This window comes from Mytilus edulis, chromosome 3 (assembly GCF_963676685.1).
Source record: "Mytilus edulis chromosome 3, xbMytEdul2.2, whole genome shotgun sequence".
In the NCBI taxonomy this organism is placed as follows: Eukaryota; Metazoa; Mollusca; class Bivalvia; order Mytilida; family Mytilidae; genus Mytilus; species Mytilus edulis.
This window is the reverse complement of record NC_092346.1, coordinates 64564186-64587287: the sequence shown is the minus strand read 5'-3', so window position 1 is coordinate 64587287 and position 23102 is coordinate 64564186. Positions and strand designations below refer to the sequence as shown.

Genomic DNA, 23102 nt, shown 5'->3' with positions numbered 1-23102 from the left:
ATTTTATGCTTTTTAACTAGAAAGTCGTAAATACTATAAATTAGTAAATAAACAAAAATATTTATAGTTGTATTCAAATCACGTTTATATTTGCGAGACGAATTCCAACATGGTTGACTTTCAATTTTATTTTTGTTGACATTTGTCAACCTTACCTTTTTAATGCTTCTCAAAAAATAATATCAGTACGGGGTTGCCAAAAACAACTGAAACAGTCGAACTTTTTATCAGCAAATAATATGATGCACCCTGTAAGTCTATGATCCAGGGACACGGTTAAAATTACCTGATTGATAAGACAGGTGAACAAATTGAAGATTGATTTTGGGACAGGTATGTTAGAGAAAAAAATATGCATGTAATAAATTTAGAACTTTTTTTTCCTCATTAATCTGTGTCTTGTTGACATAATTGGTATCATTTTTTTTACGTCCAAAATAAGGTTTTTGCAAAGACTGTTTTTATCTCCCGCGGGTTTCATGTTCAAACATGTTGGTACGGTTGTTGAAAAGTATAAAATGCACGAATGTGAACATTTGTCAAGGCATTGCAATGGAAACACAAGTTTTTGAATGATTTTATTTAAAATATAGTTTTGTTTATGTATATCTTGACAAAGAACTAGCTACAGAAAATATGTTTGAGCTTGATAACCAGGGACAGGGGAGATAATCTAGTTTGTTTAATACATCAGCAGATCAGTGGATGTTGGATATAAGATCTACAATAATCAATATGAAGTAGATATTAAACAACAATAATAAATATGTACAGACAATTTTGAGTTTAGTGATTCTATTTAGACTTATTTCTGACTTGTCAAAAACAAAAAGAGAAGATAGGAATTCACAGAATTCAGGTAAAATAGTTATATTTAAATTTTACATGGACGATGTATGGAAATGTTCTGAGCATGAAATTTTAATAAAATGTTGGTAACTTTTTGGTAGGAAAACAGGAATTATCGTTTATTACATGGCATTTTCGATATTAGTCTTAGAATCAGTCTAATGGTGACCCTTATTGGACCGAGGGTTTTATGACACCAATGCACATTATTACCTTAAATGACATACAGATAATAAAGATATTATTATGAATTTTATGCTTGTTAACCAGAAAGTACTAAATGCTATAAAATAATAAATAAACAAAAAATTTGTTGCAAGCACTGCAGGCAAGTAAAACTGCCAAAAGACCCCTTCTTAGATTACTGTTATATACATGTACCATTTTGTATTAATCATAATATCTTGGTATAAATAATTTCTTTAGATGCAACCAATGAATTTTTTTAATAACACCCATTGTGGATGTATCTAGTGAAACATGTTTTACACAAATTAGTATAATTTCTGCAATGGGGAATAAAGGAAACATCTTCTATCACAAAATTTTTGTCTAGCATTTCTATCAATACCAGCACTGATTGCAATAAGAGGGGCCCCACTCAAGTCATGCTTCAGTGATATCCTATGAAAAAATCAACCACTTTTCCCACTTAAGGAGGGGGGGGGGTCCTGGATACGCCTATGAATACGCATAACAAACTTTTAACATATACAATGTATGTAGCCTAATATATACATTTCTTCTTCTTCTAAAATCACAATGTACAGAATTGTTGAAATACTTGTATTATTTTTTATTACAGCAGTTATCAGCAACATTTGTTGTTTCATCATATAGGATGTTTATATTGTTTTTTATATCCTAGGACACCATGGCAACACAAATGATGTATTCTCCTATGCCTGACCACTCAGTTTCTTATATGAATGGATATCCTAATAATAATGCATCAAAAGGAAATGGGAAAAGCTTTGCATTTAGAAAAAGATATGAAAGAGTGGATTGGAGAAAGATTTCCTCTGTAGATCTTGATCATATCTCAAGGACTCTAGATTTTAATGCCTTACAGGAAAATATTTTAAACATAACATTTTGCAATATAGAATCTGAAATGGTAAGATATTTTGAATAATAATTATGCATTGCTTTAACAATGTTTAAGTTTTTTATTAGTCTAGAATGACAATTCTTACTAATTTTGAGTGAGTACTGGTTAGACTGTGTTTAACCAATAAAGACTTATGCTCTTTAGACTATATAATGTAATTCTTGTTTATTATGGTTCAAAGAAGGCACATAAAAAAATTCATTGATGTAGTTATAGATTAACTTAGTAACACATTCAAGCTTACACAGTTTAAAATTCATCTCCAAATCAAGCCACTGACTTGATAAATATAACTGTTGCTTTTAAAATGTTTATAATTATATGTTAATAACGTTTTGTACATGTTTATACATTTTGTAATTCAGGATTTGAGGATGATTGACCCAAACTTTGTAAAGCTCTTCAAACTAGCACAGTTGACCATAGAATATTTACTGGTAAGTTTGCAGTTGTTTCCAACATGTCCAAAGTACAAATGTAAAATGTTGTCATCAAATTTAAAAAAAAAAAATGCATACCAAAATTGCCTAAAGGTTATGTGTATAAGATTTTTGAGAATGAATTTAAAATGTTAAAACTGGTTAATGCGTTAAGTATCTCATGCTAAGATTTTTCACAGATTCAATAGTTTATTAAAGTCTCACCACATACATACAAGTATAAACACAGTATAATATCAAGTACACAATATAAAAATTAAGAATGCATGTGCCATTCTTAAAAGAACTATGAGAGACTGTTATATACAATTATAAAACAACAGAATTAAAACATAGTTTTGTTATTTACTCAAAAAACTAAAAAAGTGCAATATCACCATGCACATTCAAGGATAAAACCTTATACATGTACATAATAAAAATAACTGATTTTTAACAGTATATAATACTATTTCGTTGCAATAAAATATTAGGCAGGTTTTGGTAACAGAAGTCAGAACTACAAACATTTTTATTTTTGAACAAAAATATAAATTTTTCATCATCTGACAAAGTTAAAAACATATCATTTTGTTGAATTATATCAATAAATAAAGACTGCCTTAAATCTTCATATAATGGACATGTTAACAATACATGTTTTTCATCTTCTATATTATCACAATTAAAACATAATCTTTTATCTAGATCTAATCTTTCGTAACGACCAGTTTCAATTTTTAAAGGTGCTACTCCACATATAAATTCTAACATGAATAACAGAAAGCAGAATTATCATTGAATAATTGTTTGACACGTATACAGATGTAACTATTATTAAACAAAATACTTTAATTTCAGCATTCACAGGAGTATTTGACTGGTGTCGTAGGATCTGCTGAAGAGAAAATCAAAGCTGCCCAAGAGGTATTTTAGATATAGTTGTCCAATACTGTGGATTCATTATTTTTCGTAGGATACCAATTTTTGTGGATTTCAAGGTTACATGGAAACCACAAATCCCAATGTTCAAAGAATTACAACTTTCCATAGATTTGTAGGCTGAATTTAGAACCACAAAATTAAATTTCCACAAAAGTTTCACTTAATCTATGAAATTTGATACCCACAAAAATAAATGAGTCTACAGTAATATGTTTGATTTCACAGCCAACATGATTTAAATAAGCAACTCGAAAACAAGCACATATTACTTAGATTCTCAATTCACTTTATTATATTTGAGTACAACTTGATTCATATATCTAAATGCAATAAGAAATGTAACATTTTAAATTTTAAATGATGGGTATTCTGTTTATGCCCCACCTACGATAGTAAAGGGGCATTATGTTTTCTGGTCTGTGCGTCCTTCTGTGCATCCGTCTGTCCCGCTTCAGGTTAATGTTTTTGGTCAAGGTAGTTTTTGATGAAGCCGAAGTCTAATCAACTTGAAACTTTGTACACTTGTAGCTTATGATATGATCTTTCTAATTTTAAAGCCAAATTAGAGTTTTGACCCCAATTTCACGGTCCACTGAACATAGAAAATGAAAGTGGGAGTTTCAGGTTAAAGTTTTTGGTCAAGGTTGTTTTTGATGAAGTTGAAGTCCAATCAACTTGAAACTTAGTACACATCTTCCCTATGATATGATTTTTCTAATTTTAATGCCAAATTATATTTTTTACCCAATTTCATGGTCCATTGAACATACAAAATGAAAGTGTGAGTGGGGCATCTGTGTACTTTGGACACATTCTTGTTTCAGTTTTCATTGAATTCTACTGCAGAATTAGATACCAGCATAAACAATCTAGATAAAAACAAATTCATGTCCTTACATAAAAAATCCATCTAAATATATGATTAATCTATCTACTGTTTGTCTAACCAATACACAACATGGTTGAATGGAGAAACTCACCAAAACAAAAGGTGGAAGATACCAAGTAAAATTTTGAAAGCTCTAAAGAGATATTCTAATTTACCTCAGTCTCTAGGCTCTAGAGAGATATTCTAATTTACCTCAGTCTCTAGGCTCTAGAGAGATATTCTAATTTACCTCAGTCTATCTGTCAATGTTTCTGTATGTCTGTCAGATGAAAGCTCTAGAGAGATATTCTAATTTACCTCAGTCTATCTGTCAATGTTTCTGTATGTCTGTCAGATGAAAGCTCTAGAGAGATATTCTAATTTACCCCAATCTATCTGTCAATGTTTCTGTATGTCTGTCAGATGAAATTGGTGTTGCATTTTCTGAGAAACTTCCAATCAGAACTTCTAAAAATTGTTACCAAGCTTCATCATGTTCATGTGAGCATACTTAACAGTTTGATGTGTTTTACATCCATCACTCAGTAACTTCCTTTTTACAAAATACATGTATAGGGTATCATTAGTGAGTAATAGCTCCCATTACATCTCTTGCATTCTTTACAGGAAAGTTCCAAAACCAAAGAAGAACTAGAAAAGCAGAAGAAAGAACTTGCTGATGTAAAGAAAGAAAGTCATAAAAGGAAGAAATTATTGATAGCTCAGCAACATTTAATACATGCTGGATCTGGAAGTTATAACAAGGTATGCATTGTCTGAAATAATCCCAAAAGTTGTTATGTCAATTCTGTGTTCATTGTTCTTTTTCAGGTTTTATTGAAATGTTGTTTTATGCAGACAAATAAATTTATTCTTAAACTATAAAAACAAGATTTTCTGTTTGCAATTAAGACTTTCCAACTGAGGGAAGAATAAAAATGCATTGTGATCAATTTGCATATTTTTTTTTCACCTAATGATAAGATAAACATTTCTTTTCTAATTATAAATCGAAATTTCTAGAACTGAATTGAGATATATAAGAAAATTTGTTTAGAGTATGTCTGATAGTTAGATCCTCAAATTAAATGTCATCTAATTAATATTCAAACTTGTATATGTATTTTGAATGCAAGAGAAAACTGTTTTTACAAAAAGGGAAATAAATTTCAAATATTATTGTCAAAACAATGTTTGAATAAATCATGCAAGGCTTAAAAACTACTATTTAAAAAAATATTCTTTTATTGAGTTATAGTAGCCACTGTTGATTATGCTATGATACCAGTAACACACATGCTAGTATCATCTTTTTAAAAACTTTAGTAAATGTTTTGTTTTGTTTACAGTGTCAATATTGCTCCAAAGCTTTCTTGAATAGCACATTTTTACAGTCTCATATAATGAGACGTCATGGGGAGTATTCTGGGAAAGCAGCATCTGTAGCTGTTACCCCTAATGACAGACAGATCATGGCAGAATCACCTGGTTTGAGGGATCTCCAACAGAGATTGGAGGCTACTGAGGCACAACTACAACAAGAACGCATGTCTGTTAGTTGATTATTGTTTACCTGAAATAATATAACAGTAGTTAGGGCTTTCATATTTCCAATAAAAAAATATGATTTATTCAAACCAACATATGGCTTAGTATTCAAACTGTATCTTGATCCCTCCAAATAAAAGATTCTATTGATATTCTATGGTTATCTTGGATTGATATAGAAAAGTAAAATATAGATTCAGTTGCATATTTATGTTTTTCAAAATAATATTTTCTAAATGAAAGGATTCTTTTGCTGCATATCTGGATAATATTATGATTTCAAATGCATATGGTAAATAGGCCCACTTTAAGTAGTTGTTATAAATTGGAAAAATGCAAAGTCATTAAAGTTTACTCATAACTCAGAATACAAAATTCGTGCTTCTGATGCCAAATCCAATATTTTGATTGGTTGATTTCTGAGTCTATCATAATAGTACTCCAAAGATTTATGGCCGAAACCCCAAATGATCACAAGAGGATCATAATATTTTTAATCAAATTTTCTTAAATCTTTTAAAAATATTGCAAAGTTATCTAATTTGCACAATTCACATAATTGAATTATCACTTTTAAACACATATTTAAGCAGAAGTTGTACGGTGATTTAAAGACTTACATTTGAATGAGTTATTTGATCATCATGATATTTAGACAGAAATTAAATGTTTTGTTGTTTTGACTTATTTTTGATAAATCATTAACAGCTTCTGGCAAAAATCAAGGATTTTTATTGGTCAAGAGCATAATGATTGCTTGTTAGATTATAGAAGAAACTTAAGTGTCATTCTTTTTTTTTTTTTTTAGAAGTCAGAGGTTATTAGGAAGTCTGAAACTTCTTTAACAAGGAATGTCATCTCTACAGACCTTAACCGAACTGAGGAACACAAGGTAATTTAGAATAACAATATAACATAGCTCTCCCTATAAGGAGGTATACACAGTAATAACTCTGGAATTATGGAATTTCAATGCTTTTTATACGACCGCAAAATTTGGCGTCGGCGTCGTCGTCGTCCGAATACTTTTAGTTTTCGCACTCTAACTTTAGTAAAAGTGAATAGAAATCTATGAAATTTTTAACACAAGGTTTATGACCACAAAAGGAAGGTTGGGATTGATTTTGGGAGTTTTGGTCCCAACATTTTAGGAATTAGGGGCCAAAAAGGGCCCAAATAAGCATTTTCTTGGTTTTCGCACTATAACTTTTGTTTAAGTAAATAGAAATCTATGAAATTTTGACATAAGGTTTATGACCACAAAAGAAAGGTTGGGATTGATTTTGGGAGTTTTGGTTCAAACAGTTTAGGAATTAGGGGCCAAAAAAGGGCCCAAATAAGCATTATTCTTGGTTTTCGCACAATAACTTTAGTTTAAGTAAATAGAAATCAATGAAATTTAAACACAATGTTTATGACCACAAAAGGAAGGTTGGTATTGATTTTGGGAGTTTAGGTCCCAACAGTTTAGGAATTAGGGGCCAAAAAGGGACCCAAATAAGCATTTTTTTTGGTTTTCGCACCATAACTTTAGTATAAGTAAATAGAAATCTATGAAATTTAAACACAAGGTTTATGACCATAAAAGGAAGGTTGGTATTGATTTTGGGAGTTTTGGTCCCAACTGTTTAGGAATAAAGGGCCCAAAGGGTCCAGATTTAAACTTTGTTTGATTTTATCAAAAATTGAATAATTGGGGTTCTTTGATATACCGAATCTAACTGTGTATGTAGATTCTTAATTTTTGGTCCCGTTTTCAAATTGGTCTACATTAAGGTCCAAAGGGTCCAAAATTAAACTTAGTTTGATTTTAACAAAAATTGAATCCTTGGGGTTCTTTGATATGCTGAATCTAAAAATGTACTTAGATTTTTTATTATTGGCCCAGTTTTCAAGTTGGTCCAAATCGGGGTCCAAAATTAAACTTTGTTTGATTTCATCAAAAATTGAATAATTGGGGTTCTTTGATATGCCAAATCTAACTGTGTATGTAGATTCTTAATTTTTGGTCCCGTTTTAAAATTGGTTTACATTAACGTCCAAAGGGTCCAAAATTAAACTAAGTTTGATTTTAACAAAAATTGAATTATTGGGCCTCTGTGATATGCTGAATCTAAACATGTACTTAGATTTTTGATTATGGGCCCAGTTTTCAAGTTGGTCCAAATCAGGATCCAAAATTATTATATTAAGTATTGTTCAATAGCAAGAAATTTTCAATTGCACAGTATTCAGCAATAGCAAGAAATCTTCAATTGCACAGTATTGTGCAATAGCAAGAAATCTTCAATTGCACAGTATTGTGCAATAGCAAATATTTTCGATTGCACAGTATTCCACAATAGCAAGAAATATCTAATTGCACAATATTGTGCAATAGCAAGAAATTCCAATTGGATTTCAATTGGAGTTATCTTTCTTTGTCCAGAATAGTAGTTGAATCAACTTAAATCATTGTTTTATACAATATACAATGTATATTCACTTTTACTACCAACTGATAGATTAAAACAATCTTTACCATTCAGTGATAACAAGCACTTTTTTTACATTTTAATATTTTATGATGTATTTAAATGAGTAGTTAGTGTTGCAAACTTCATTAGAAATTTGAATTGAGATCAGTTTTGAAATAAGGGAAAGGGGGATGTGAAAAAAAAATTGATGGGTCAATTTTTTTCATTTCAGATTTCATAAATAAAAAGAAAATTTCTTCAAACATTTTTTTGAGAGGATTAATATTCAACAGCATAGTGAATTGCTCAAAGGCAAACATTTTTTTTAAGTTCATTAGACCACATTCATTCTGTGTCAGAAACCTATGCTGTGTCAACTATTTAATCACAATCCAAATTTAGAGCTGAATCCAGCTTGAATGTTGTGTCCATACTTGCCCCAACCGTTCAGGGTTCAACCTCTGCGGTCGTATAAAGCTGCCTGCGCCCTGCGGAGCATCTGGTTTTATATGGTAGATATATCAATGGTGTGCTGTTTTTATGTCATTATGTTTATAATGGGTCATATTTAAAAAAAATTGAGTTGATGTCTGTAAATACTTTTCAGTCATTTGATTATTAACATGAATGATTCTTGTGACTAGCATCTTTATCTGCTGAAAGTTTAATATCAAAACAAGTTAAATCTTTCTTATAATTATAAATATGATAGTACAATCAGTTTTGCATATGAATAATTATTGGATAAAATTTGAATGTTTTCATTTATCACATTTCAGGAACAGTTAGAAAGAATGAAAGACCAGTTTATGACCGAAATACGGGAACTGAATGAAAGACTTCATGCTGCAGAACTTGCCAAAGATCAGTTTGACCACAGACAGAGCAATCGATCATTTCTAGGGGACCTTACTGACGACAATGATATTGAAAAGGAAAACTTAAGAGATCAAAGAGAACAACTTGCTATGTTGAAAGAACAGTTACAAGACAAGGTAATACAATTCATTTGCAATTTGTATCTCTTAAATAATTGTACAGCTGGACATCATCAAATTGTTGGAGACTTCTTCTTTATTCTACATCACAATTCATCATTATTTATGTTCACCCAAAATTTCACAAATTCCTCTTCAAGAAATGAAGTTTTGCTCCTGTATTTTTTTTTTTTTTTTTTTATCTCTGATTGGGATTTTCAATGTAAACATGGTAAAAACATGGACATGTAATTTCTGCTTAAATTAGTTTGATTATTTGTAACTCCTTTCCTTACGCACCACATTTATAAAATGTGGGACTTTGTTTTATATTATTTGAATGATATTTGCATGCTCTATTGTATCAATTAACAATACTGAGACTTGGAAATTGACTTACAGTAAATTGCTGAAATAATAGATTTATAATTTGTTTATTCTGTGAAATAATTATCAGATTCAGGTTATGGAAGGAAAAGTGCATAGGAAGTTTGGTAAAAAAGAAAAAAATTACCAGAAGACCATTCAAGAACTAAATCGACAACATGCTGATGATCTTAGAAAGGTAATGATTTCCTTTAAAAGCTACAAACACTTTATAGTTATTTTATATCATATATTTAGTACAAATTACAGCTATTTTGAAGAAAGGTTTGTTTTTCCAGTCTGTTTTACCTACCCTGTATCGCATACCCCGTATCGCATGATAAAACCCGTATTGCATACCTGGCGTTACGTCATAATTCGAATGACGTCAACGTTTGACCTATGACGTCCAGTTGCTGTATTTGCAATCCTTGCATAGGAAAAAAATGAGTTCCCACTCAAACAAATGTCTTATCATTTCAACTAAAATCGATATTTTTCCAAAAAATATTTCCCAGTAACTTTACGAGCAACTTTTATAGAAACAATAAGATGTAGAAATATCTGAAGTTCTAATTTTCGTGAAGTCTGTTTTCATTACCTGATGGATTAAACACAAGCGCAAATTTTATTTTGATATTGTTAGAAATAGTTCACAACTTTTCAAGGAATATTTTTCTTGCTGTTTGTTCACCTCGTCAGAAAATTAAAATTAAAATGATCATGAATAATATAATCGTCAAGTAAACAGTAAAACTTTAAACATGTCTACATCTTTGATAAATATTAATTTTAGTTGAAATTATAGGACAGTATCGTTAGTGGATGCATTTAATACATATACATGGTTTTAAACGTATATTGAGAATGTTATAAGGTTATATTGGACATTACAATGTGGATATTAAGCAAATAAGGAAGTCTATAAAAAAAAACTTAAGTCGAGAAAAATACAAAAAAATCATAATGTTCTTTCTAGCTTATAATTTCAGACGATTTAAAAAAATGGATATCCCATGAATCTGATTCTATTAAAATATTATGATAAACAGAATAATACATGTAGTATTCTCTATGGATTGTTCTTTAAAACCTACAAATACATTAGATTTCACTTTAAAAGCTACAAATTCTTTATTTATTTTTCAAATTGTTCATTGCTATTTTTCAAATTGTTCATTGCTATTTTTTATCTGCTACGTACTATCATTAAAATTTCTTTGCAAGCTATATTTTATCTATACACTTACTCAAAAAAACATAACATTGAGAGAGAAAAAACCCACAAAAAACACCTTGTACTTTTACAGTCTGATACTTGTAAAATAATATAGAGAACTATTTATTTGAGTATGATCTGTTTGAACAATGTTTTGATATAAATTAAATTAAGTGGTAATTGTAATTTACAGTATTTGTATCTGAACCATTTTTGTCCTTAAATGAATATTTTGCTTTGAGTTATTTTGTATCTGTTTTACATTTTAGTTAAATGATGCTCTACAGAAAACTACCCATGCTCTTGCTGTCAGTAAAGCACCTCTCAACAAGAGACAACATGAAGAAAATGAAGCTTTACTTAGAGTAAGTTTGTAAATAAACATGATGTGCTTTTTGTCTCATGATCTGTGTAAAGATTGTAATTGTACTTACAAATAGAAGAAAAATCATACTGTTTCTTAAAATTTGTATGTTGATCATAAACCACAGATTTTTTCTTCACCAATGAACTTTGTTTTTTCTGGGTTTTTATACGAAGTTAGAACAAAAATGTCTTCAGACAAGCACACAATTCTATCTATGTTTTGAAGGTTTATGCTTATGTATTAAAATGTTGATAAGAACTGTTAAAGTATTGTTGTGTAACTTCATTTTTAGCTCACCTAGCCCAATGGGCCAAGTGAGCTTTTCTCATCACTTGATCCGGTGTCATCGTCCAGCGTCCACCGTCCGGTTTTGTTAACTTTTTCAAAAGTCTTCTCCTCTGAAACAACTGGCAAAATTTAACCAATCTTGGCCATAATCATCATTGGGGTATCTAGTTTAAAAATTGTGTCTGATGACCTGGTCAACCAACCAAAATGGTCAATATGACTAAAAATATTAAATAGGGGTAAAATGCAGTGTTTTGATTATATCTCTGAAACCAAAGCATTTAGAGAAATCTGACACAAGTAAAATTGTTCACTAGGTCAGGATCTATTTGCTCTGAAATTTTCAGACTAATCAGGTAACCCAACAATGGGTTGCTGCTCCTGAATTGGTAATCTTAAGAAAATTTTGCAGTTTTGGGTTATCTTCAATATTATTATAGATACAGATAAACTGTTAACAGCAATAATATACAGCAAAGTAAGATCTACAAATAAGTCCAAGACACAATCTTGTCATGAACTCTATTCTTGTCTATAATGTATGTTTAATATGCACATAGATCAAGGTGAGCGACACAGGCTCTTTAGAGCCTCTAGTTATTTGTTAATACATGTATAATTATAGGCTAAACACAGATTGTCTAAAATAGTAACACTTTGAGCAAATATAATTTTCTAACATTTGAATCAAGAAACTTTATTCAGAACACCTTGTATTATTTCAGAGTTCAAGGGAAATAGAAATCAAATTAAGACACAGTGCAGAAGCTGAAACTATAGAGGAAATGATAGCAGCAGAGGTATTTAAAGGAATTATAAAAATATTTGAAAATTATTTCTCTGCTTTGTTTAAGAATGGTTTGACAGAGAAAATATTATCCTTAATTTCTTGTGTTGTATATCAACCTTGAACACATGAAATATGATACATGGATTGGGATTTAAAACCAAAAGCATTCCTTCTTATATTGGTACTTGCATAAAAACAGAACATATATAAAACAGCTATACACAATTGTTCTGTCATTTTTCCATTTTGATCTCCAGAAGTCTAACAGTTGGCTCTTCAATTTTCTTTATGTCTTTAGAGATATTGACTGCTATCATGTTGTTTTAATTTTTGCTAATGTTTGTATATATCACATTATAACATAAATCAATTATTATCAAAAATAACTCTAATATCACATTCATACTTAACTTTTTTATTACTATAAAGCAAGCCACAATGGGAGCCTCAACTAAAGTGACACAGATGCATATGGAACCTAGTGACGATGAAGATGAAGAAACAGGTAGGATTATCTCCCTTTACATGTTACTAATTATACATTTCCACATCCGAACAGCTATACACACATGTCTTGTACTAGGACTTTATCCAGACTAATTTCAATTTTAAGGCCAGTTGATTTAATGACACCGGATACTTTTGAAAGGTGACAGTAAATATTTTTTATTGTGATGTTCAAAATTTAGGGGGAACTTTTCAGAACACCAGATACTACAATTTGGAAGCAATGTATAAAAACATTTAATTATACCCCCGCTTTGAAAAAAAAGGGGGTACACTGTTTAACCTCTGTCTGTCCTTCTGTCAGTCCGTCCGTCCCATGAATATTTTTCGTCACATTTTTCTCAGGAACTACACTACCAGGATTTCTGAAATTTGGTTTTAGGCTTGATATAAGTCAGCTATACCATGTGATGCGTTTTCAGATTCATCACTCAACAACTTCCTGTTTACCGAACACTTGTTTGATTTTACACATGATAGCCAAGTTGAAAATTATTCGTCACATTTTTCTCAGGAACTACAATACAAGAATTTCTGAAATTTGGTTTAAGGGTTAATATAAGTCAGCTATACCATGTGATGCGTTTTCAGATTCATCACTTGACAACTTCCTGTTTACCGAACACTTGCATATTTTTACACAATTAATATTATCCACTTGCGGCGGGGGTATCATCAGTGAGCAGTAGCTCGCAGTTTCACTTGTTATTACTAATAATGCGTTCAGATATGAAATCTTTTACAATTATGGATTTAGTTATTCCCCAACAAGAGAATTTTTCAAATACTAGCTTATTAAATAATCCATGGTCAAATTAGTCATGGAAATTGCTATAGAATTAGAATCTTATGTAGAGAGAACAGCAATTGACACAACACAGTGGAATTACTTGACATATATATCAGTTAAATGGATGACATGTTTAAAATCAAGTTTTCCCTGAAGAAAAATTAGTTGTAGGTTCAATTCACTTGACATATAATACATTGGTATATTTGAATATTTAGAACTGGGTACACTTAATTCTGGAACAGGGACAGGAAGTTATGGTACAGGGAGACAATCCATGATCAGTACCATGGGGTAAGTTGATTATTTACAGTAAAATCACAGTTTTTTCAATTTTCAAGTTTTTTCCCCCTTTTTTTGGAAAATATGTATGCCTATTTAAACAATTTTAAGCAACTAGTCCATATGCATCATAAAACTAGTACAGTGTAACTTGCCTTATCTGACATCAGAGTATTCTAACATCCTGCTTAAACCGACACATTTTCATGGTCCCAATATATGCCTATCCTTGCAGAAAAAACCTGAGTATTCTGACACCCTGCTTAATCAGACATTTTTTTCTGTTCCCCCAATATGCCAGATAACACAGGTTACACTGTATTCCAAAATATTTCTTTATTTCAACCAAGTACTTTTACAAATTACCAAGGACTGTGATTTCAGAGAAACAATTGTACAGACAGTTGAGCCTATGTCTGATTCATCTCAGGAGGAATCTGAAACTTCAGGTTCTGGTTCCCTGTCAGAAACTTCTGCTGAAAGTTTCCAAGGAAGTCGAATATTTAATGTAATAACCAGATCAAGGTAACCTAGGATGTTGGGGAAAATTCATGTGCAAGCAATGTGTTGCACTGCAATCTCATTTGTCAAAGTCATTTTATGAAACATATTCATAATCATTCATATTTATCATGCTGTCATATTTATATAATTCTTTAAGGAAACTTTATTTTGATATTTAGATTAAAGGTGCATTCTACTTTTTGCTTCAAAACTGACAAACAGTAATGATAAAAAAAAATATGGATATTAACTTCAAAGTTCCGGGAGCTTAAATGTAGTGTCAGTAACAAAACTCTAAAAAGAGAAAAATGGCATAAACAAAAATGTATTTATTCTAGTTACAAGACCCACTGTCTAGATTTTATGTCTGTTACGCTGTTGGCACAACATACTTAGTATTTCTAAAATGATTTTTAAGTATAGGAAACTATCTTCCCCAACTCCATTGTTTTGTCTATTTTTCACATCTAATACCACATCAATATCATGTGACCAAAAGCATATCATATGTGACTGAAACTCCAGTGCATATCATAACATGCATTCAAAACTCTCATCACAATATAATTGGTCATTGCAAGCAAATGTTCAGGGTTATTTAATCTTTTCAAATACTATTCATCAATTTGTATACTGTAAATTCAGAAATTATGTGGGCATTTATAAATGCAATTTTTCAAGAAAGGACAAAAATGGGAGATTTGATTGTTGCGATAATAGGAAAATCTGCATATAGATAAATGTCACAGAAGTCTGAATGCAAGTTCTTATTATTGAGTGGCCAAGTCCCATTATCTGCAATAATGAAAACTGTTCAATAATTTCTGAATTCACGGTATTCATATTTTGATTTTTTGATTTTTTTTCAATAGACAACATTTAATGGTAGACTAATTAAACTGAAAACTATTCTAGTTTCTAGTTTTTAAATCGAAATTGGACTTCAGTTTATAGTGAAAGTAAATTTTGAACCAGATGAATTGAATCATTGGAAAGAAAAGGCCTAAACTTCAGAAACAGAATGTTACTTTGTATAGCTATGAGAGTATATCTTGTGATCATGTACTACATTCAATATATTTGTTTCATTTACCCTATATACTCCATTTACATATTTATATCATATATATACCATACACAATATATTTAAGTTTGCTGTGAAGATGATATTTGCAGATATATATATGCAAGAAATTTGGTTGTTTTCAGTTTTGCACATAAACTGCAATAATCATAATTATGATTTTGTACAGTTAGATATTTGACAATGTATTGACAATGTATTGAAATGCATTTTGAGTTTGGATAGAATATAATGCTTTTTTCTTTTTTCCTCTCTTTTCGATTACTGTTACACATTTTACTATTGTATTATGAGTAGTAAAATTATGTTTAAATAAAATTGAGAATGGAAATGAGGAATGTGCCAAAGAAACAACAACCCGACCATAGAAAAAAAAAAACAGCAGAAGGTCACCAACAGGTCTTCAATGTAGCGTTCTCAGCTGGCCCCTAAACAAATATATACTAGTTCAGTGATAATGAACGCCATACTAATTTCCAAATTGTACACAAGAAACTAAAATTAAAATAATACAAGACTAACAAAGGCCAGAGGCTCCTGACTTGGGATTTGTTAGATGTCAGCTGATATATTATGCCAAACTATTGAATTATATATATATAAATATATATTACCATATAAATCCAAAGGGAATTTAGAATTGGTTAATAGATTTATTTCGGTTCTTTTTCTGTGGCATCAGAAATTATCAAATTCTATGATTTTTTTTCTTTTAAACCATATTAAACTGTAAACTTGCTTTATATTTATTTTATATATACTTAGATACATTTTTTTTTATCAGAACTGGTATTTTGATATCTTTAGGTTGCAGTCAATAATTTGTAAAACTTGTATACAAACATTTAAAACAGACTGCAATAAAGCATATATTTCAAAACAGTTGAAATTAGAGGAAAACAATCTGAGATGAAATGTATTCAGTTTCATGTCATAAAAAACTCAAAATCTACAATGTGATTGTACAATAACATAGAGCTATGTACTATAACGTCCCATCCTAATTAACTTTAAAATGATATCATAATATCTAAAATGTTATTGTTTTTATTAATTAAAAATAATTCACTATAGATTATATTGTTTAACAGAACTTACAGAAGTGGAGAAATCACTCTTAAGACACAACAGTTCTTAGAAGAACTACGAAAGAACCCAACACTTAAGATAATGAGAGATGAACTAGAACAACTGTTACAAGAACAGCTGGAGAAAATAGGTGTTCCACCTGTAAGCTTGATTTCTGATTTAGTTACAGTTGTTTACTAGCATATGCATGATATCACTGTAAAGTCTGTTCTCAAGAGCTTTGTAGTCTCATTAAAAAAAATTACCAAGCAAATGAAAGCAAAATTTATCAAATTTTTGTTCTTGAAAAAAAAGTAGAAACTAGAAGCATTTAATTGCTTCACACCTGAGTACTGAAAATTATTCTTTTACTATATAGTAATGTTTTAAGTTTTTGATGAGAATTCTCTAGAGAAAAGAAAAGAAAAACTCTAACAAATAGAATAATAAATATTCCATGTACTATCTACCAAATTGCTTGTATTTTTAAAGAAACTTCATTTACTGTAAATTCAGAAATTATTGCGTGCATTTATTATTGCGTTTACAACTCTGTCGTATTATTCGCAATAATAAAAAACTCACATTAATTTCTGAATTTACAGTATTTGAAATGATATACTTCATCCTTTCTGAAGGTTAACTACTTCTTTGTCAACCTTATTATATAAAAAAAATACTTTTTCTCTTATTCTTATTTTTTTATTACAATTTTCCAGGAAACAAGAGGATTACCAGTGGACATCTTACGGAATAAACTACAAATACTAAGAGGAAGAAGGCAAACAACTCAACAGGTAATTCTGAATACAGTGACCAACAATAACAATTGTTGATATAAACCCTTAGTGCATTGTAGCACTGGAACAAACTTTGGTCCATACCAAATCTTATTAACGTCTTTAGATTATATTGTATGTTCGGTAGCTTTTGGAGACCTGGATTTAAGATATTTTCTTTTCTCATATAGACAGTAACCAACACAGACACTGTACTTTAAGCTGACTGTTGTGTAAGCTAAGAATAGGGTAATAAACAACTAATTTTCATGTGTGATTTAATTATGTGATTTTTCGCAAGTAGAAAAAGGATGTGAATATGTAAAACATGGACCTTTCTAATTTAAATAAATCAAGAAAATGCGAAAATTGCCAAATTAAATAGCTGCAAAGGCTACTGGAAAAGGTAAAGCAGAAAAAAGATATCCTTAAAAAATTAATTGCTTTACGGTATATATATATATATTTTGATACCATAAATCAGTTTCAGTAAAAGGAAAACATTAAGTGATTTACCTTTGATGACACCTGATTATTTTGTAGAAATACCCAGTGTTCTCTGACTTCCGTAGACAGTATGATGCTGCAGCAGAAGAACAAGCCAGAGAAAAACTGAAACAAATGAAGAGATCTCCTCCACCAGGTTAGTTTTCATTTATAACACAATTCCAGTTAGATCAAAGTTAAATTATTTATAAAAAAGATATTAATGACTTGATTAGGGCCCTGTCTATTAGTCAACCAAAGACTGGTAGTAATCAGTTTGTCTGTGCATCTGTCAATCACAATTGTTTCACCCATTTAACCTTAAACTTATTAAAGATTTGTATGATGATTCACTGCTGCTAGAAGGTGTCATATACAAGCATTTTAACTGTATATTAGAAGTCATTGTTAAAAACATAGTTCAACTTTGCCACCCAATACTTCATAGATACAAAATTGTTTCAACTAACTTTAAAAGAGTGATATATGTATGATAAATTTATTCATCACAGCTCCAAGAAGCCATATGCCACCTAGACCTAATCCTAGTGCTTCATTACCTCGATCTCAGCCATCTGGTGGTACAGCTTCAATGTTTCTAGCCTCTCCAGCTAGAACACCGGGAACCTCACCACAGAGACCTACAGGCCCTGGTACTTCACCACAGAGACAACCAATATCTAGTCAGCAACGTACACCTCAACCGGTCCAAAGTCAACAACTACCTAAGGCAGCACCTAGAATGGCAAGTCCACAGAGAACTGGACAGTCAGGGTAAATACTTTACCACATCTTTTCATAATTCTGCCTTTAAAAAGTTGTTGTATAAATAAACTGGTTGCACAAATGTGTCTTGACATATTATAAACTTTAAAAGGTAGTCAAAACCCATCAAGTGTCTTGACATATTATAAACTATAAAAGGTAATCAAAACCTATCAAAGTGAATAGATATTTATGTTTTTTCAAACTTCAATATTTTTAGCTGCCTTTATGTAGCCATATAAACAAAAATTCTTATGTTTTCATAGTGCTGTAAACCAACTTATTTTCGTGGATACTTATTTTTCGCTTTTAGCTCTTCCTTGTCCACTTGGCGGCATTTAAATTTCACGATTTTCTTATTTTACTTATTGTAGTGGTTAAAGGACGAGTCTAATTTATACATATTCGTGACGATTTGAATTTGCGTGATATTCTACTCGCGAAAGCCACGAAAAATAAATTGCTCGCGAAAATTAGTTGGTTTACAGTATTTGGTACAAATTAGTCTTCTCATTATGTTTGACTCTGAACACCTGGTAGAATTCTACTACCGGTACTTAAGTTAAGTGTGAAAAAAATGAAGAAATTTTTTGCGAAAGTGCAGAGTTGTTAACCTGTCTTTTGTATCAGTTGCACATTAAAGCATATTTGAGCTCATGATATGACCAATACCCTCTCTGTGTGCCAAAATATATTGACAGACCTTATTTTGATATAAATTATGCATAGGGTGAGACACCTATTGACTTTAAGGTCAGTGATCAAAGTTAATAGAATCAGTTTTAGTAGATGTGACTCATAAACTTGTCAATTGACCTGCTACAACATTTTGACATTGAAAAATATAGAAATTATAATACAATTGTGTCTTTAGTTCTAGTATTGACTGGACTAGTACACAGTGGGAATCAGACGATGATGAGGATGAGAGTGAGAACCAACCGGCATTCCAGCAAGTACGACATGTGCCATCTAGTCCTGCCCGCCAACCACAGCAACATACACAACCTGTGGCAGCACCAAGGTCACAAGTCATTATGTCTAAACCACTGACAAATGATGGTGATGATGACTGGGATGACTCAGAAGATATGAGGTAAAACAATATACCTAAAGTCATGGGTTACAATGTATAGTCATTCAGATAAGAGGTAAAGAATATTGAAACATGTTTAATGCCATTGTCAAGTATACATGAAGGTGTAGTTTTTAAGTTATAAGTCTTGGTTGAAAACTTAAGTCATTTCTGGCAACACATGAATTAAAGGAGAGAAACAGTATTCGTTACCAAGACAGCATCATAACAAAATAAAAAATCAAGATATATATATATATATATATACTTTTCCCCTATTCCAAGACTAAGAGTACCGAATATGAATACTTTATTTCTCATAAAACTACAATTACCTAGTTATAGAGAACATACATAAATATAACTATAAGGTACAATTGGCTCATAGATTTTGTAGAAGTCATCATTGAAAATTATATTGAAGGACTTAATATTGTTGTATGGGTCAAAGTTGTACAAGCACATGAAATATAGAAACAAAATGTTTACATGGGAATCATTTCTCAAAAGTATGATGAAATTACCTGTTTAGTTATTGCTATACTTTATCTTGGCAATATCATGAAAAGGGTAATTTTGTTTTTCTTTTTTAAGTTTTTTAATTTGATAATGAACACAAATTGAATGTATGCTTTGAAATTTTTAGTGAACTAGGTCCAAAAGCAAGTACTGCACCTGTGAGAAGAACTCCTCAACAACAAAGTTATGGAATGTCGACATCACCTGCTCAAGGTCAAAAGGTTGCAGAATTATCAAGAACTATTGAGCACCAGTTGGCTGTAAGTATGTCACAGCTGATTATGTCATTGCATATGGAAGAATATCTGAGAGAAGATGAATTTGGAATATTTAACAAAATAGTGTACATTAATTGAGAAAGGTACATTGTTCAAAAATATAACAGAAAGTAATTATGCCCCACCTACGATAGTAGAGGGGCATTATGTTTTCTGGTCTGTGCGTCCGTTCGTCTGTCCGTTTGTCCGTCCGTCCGTTTGTCCGTCCGTTCGTCCGTCCGTCTGTCTGTCATGCTTCAGGTTAAAGTTTTTGGTCAAGGTAGTTTTTGATGAAGTTGAAGTCCAATCGACTTCAAACTTAGTATACATGTTCCCTATGATATGATCTTTTTAATTTTAATGCCAAATTAGAGGATTTACCCCAATTCTACAGTCCACTGAACATAGAAAATGATAGTGCGAGTGGGGCATTCGTGTACTGGGGACACATTCTTGTTTTTAAGTCTCTGTTACATTCAAAAAGGGGAAATGTTAAATTAAAGGTAAATATGTCTGTAATCTATGAAGAATTATTGTGTTATGGTAATAAGAAGTATCAATCCATGTAACTGAAATGTTGAACACTATGAGGTTACTTAGAGTCATTGGAACTTAAATTATTCACTTTACATTGCAGGGAAGAAAAGATGGACAGAAGAGAGCCGGTGCTGTTGACATCATGGGATTAGGAAGTCCATCTAAATCTTCTAAACAACCAGATGTTTTGGTACGTTTTTACAGTCTATTCTATCATTGTATTCAATCTTTGGAGAGGAAAAATTAGAGATCAAAACATTTATACAAAAATTTTAAGCCTTTGTTATAACATATAATTGATGAAGAAAGCTGAAATCCCTAACTGTAGGCAAAAAACAGAAAGATAAAAAAAAATGACAGAACTAGAAAGTGTCTGAAATTAAGGTATAACAACAATTAACCAGGAAACATAATAATCCATATGTGATAAAAAAAAATCACTGTGAAAACAAAACAATAATCATTTTACTATTTCACGGATTGTAGCTTTTTTAATAAAAGAAAACCTATGACAAACAGCAAGGTTTGTTTGTTGAGTGATATGTGTAGAATTCGTTACTACAGGAGATTTGACATACATGATTATATGTTGTAGAGAGATATCTATAAATAAATATGTTTCTCTTTAATTCAGGATGATTTTTCTGATAGTGACTGGGATGTATCTCCAGTTGAAGATGAATCACCCCAAAAGAAACAACAACCAGTGAAGTAAGTTAATTATCTTGTACAAAGGAGTTGTTTCACTATCTAGTAATGGTGTCAAGTAAAATTAGAACATTCTTAACAGCAGTAAGGTTGTGAATTTTTTTTTAAAATGTCCAATGGTTTCAGTGAAAAAAAGATTTTCTCCAATTGCATCATTAGCGACAAATTTTTGATTTTATAAATGAAGGTGAAAAAATATACATCGTCACCACCTCTTTCACAAATATTTTTAGTACAATATTCAGTATATACCATATTCTTTACTTCTCAACCAAAAATAATGGGGGAGGGGACACATATGAAATTTTGATTAGTTAAAATTCAAGTTTTTCAGTGAACAATAACTTTGTAGCATTTTTTTTTAATTCTGTATTATGGCTTTTTTTAATTATTAAAGAGATATAGATATACAAAATCTGTTGCTAGATAAAACATAATTGGTAACATGGGCCAAGCCAAACATGACCCTCTTAAAACGTATGTATTTATTTTTGACATATTGAATATCTGTGATTTAAATGTTTATACAAAGTTGTTATTTTTTACAGGAAGCCAGCATCATCTGTAAGAGGTAGTCATGCAACTGATACATCCAATACATATGGTACCAGTGTATGGGGATCATCATCGAAAGGTACCAGTTATATATTAAAGAATATTAGGAATTTTTTTTTATGAGAAAATTAAAAGTAATGCGAGTGTTCATTTTCAAATTTATATCTAATTATGCCACTGGTTAACTGTCTGTGCCATCGCATTTGATGTCATATTTAATGTAGATACAAATTTTGTTTGTTCTATCAAATGTGGGGAACTTGTCCTGTAGTTAGTTCTGATTGTTCACAATTTTAGATAATCCACTACTCCCCAACTGATATGAATGCTGTTAAAAGGAAGAACAAAATTATCAATACTGCTTTTAATTTTACTGAAACATCCAAGAGATATCTCTGTGTAAAGAGTGTTATATGAAAAATTTAAGTTTTTAGTTTAAATAAAATCATTGGATATTTAACCTTGAATGAAGAATGTGAAATCTTTTCTTTTTTCAAATTTGAATACTATCGTTGCAGGTGGTAGTACTGTTCCAGCAGCAGGAAGTAAAGAAAGAACATCATTTGTCAGCGTAACAGACGTCAGCTCCGATGAAGAACTCATGAGGGATATAGAAAACATATAGTTAATATCAAAATGAAGAATTATATTCATTTTTTAAATTAGAAAGAAAAAATGCTTACCGGTAGTGTCTTGCAAACTTTGATTTCATAACAAGTTTTAGTATGGAAGTTTTCTTAATGTCTAATCTGAAGTATAGTAGCATTATTCTTTCAGGAGATGTTTAAAAGGTCTGATAATGCTGAAAGAAGTAAAACCCAAATAAAGACATTATGAGATAGATTTTGTGATAATGTGGTATGCATTAATTTTGCAGAGTTCATATCAAAATAACTTGATAAGCCTTAGTGAATCATTCAAGAATATTGTAAATAAAATGGATTAACACAAATAAGATATTACGTTGAATTAAATATCTTATT

General features: G+C 30.7%; 1 protein-coding gene across 1 annotated transcript; it reads left to right on the top strand.

The window, feature by feature from the left end:
• Positions 1 to 90: 90 nt before the first annotated feature.
• Positions 91 to 22859, top strand: LOC139514446 (cilium assembly protein DZIP1L-like). Its single transcript, XM_071303732.1, has 23 exons — positions 91 to 333; positions 1718 to 1966; positions 2326 to 2397; positions 3241 to 3306; positions 4820 to 4957; positions 5542 to 5745; positions 6549 to 6632; positions 8976 to 9191; positions 9631 to 9738; positions 11028 to 11123; positions 12139 to 12213; positions 12633 to 12708; positions 13719 to 13794; positions 16462 to 16600; positions 17158 to 17235; positions 17761 to 17860; positions 18216 to 18477; positions 19343 to 19564; positions 20190 to 20322; positions 20957 to 21046; positions 21491 to 21567; positions 22113 to 22198; positions 22638 to 22859. The coding sequence occupies exons 2-23, from the start codon at positions 1724 to 1726 to the stop codon at positions 22742 to 22744; spliced, it is 2748 nt and encodes a 915-aa protein (XP_071159833.1). The 5' UTR covers positions 91 to 333; positions 1718 to 1723; the 3' UTR covers positions 22745 to 22859.
• Positions 22860 to 23102: the final 243 nt, after the last annotated feature.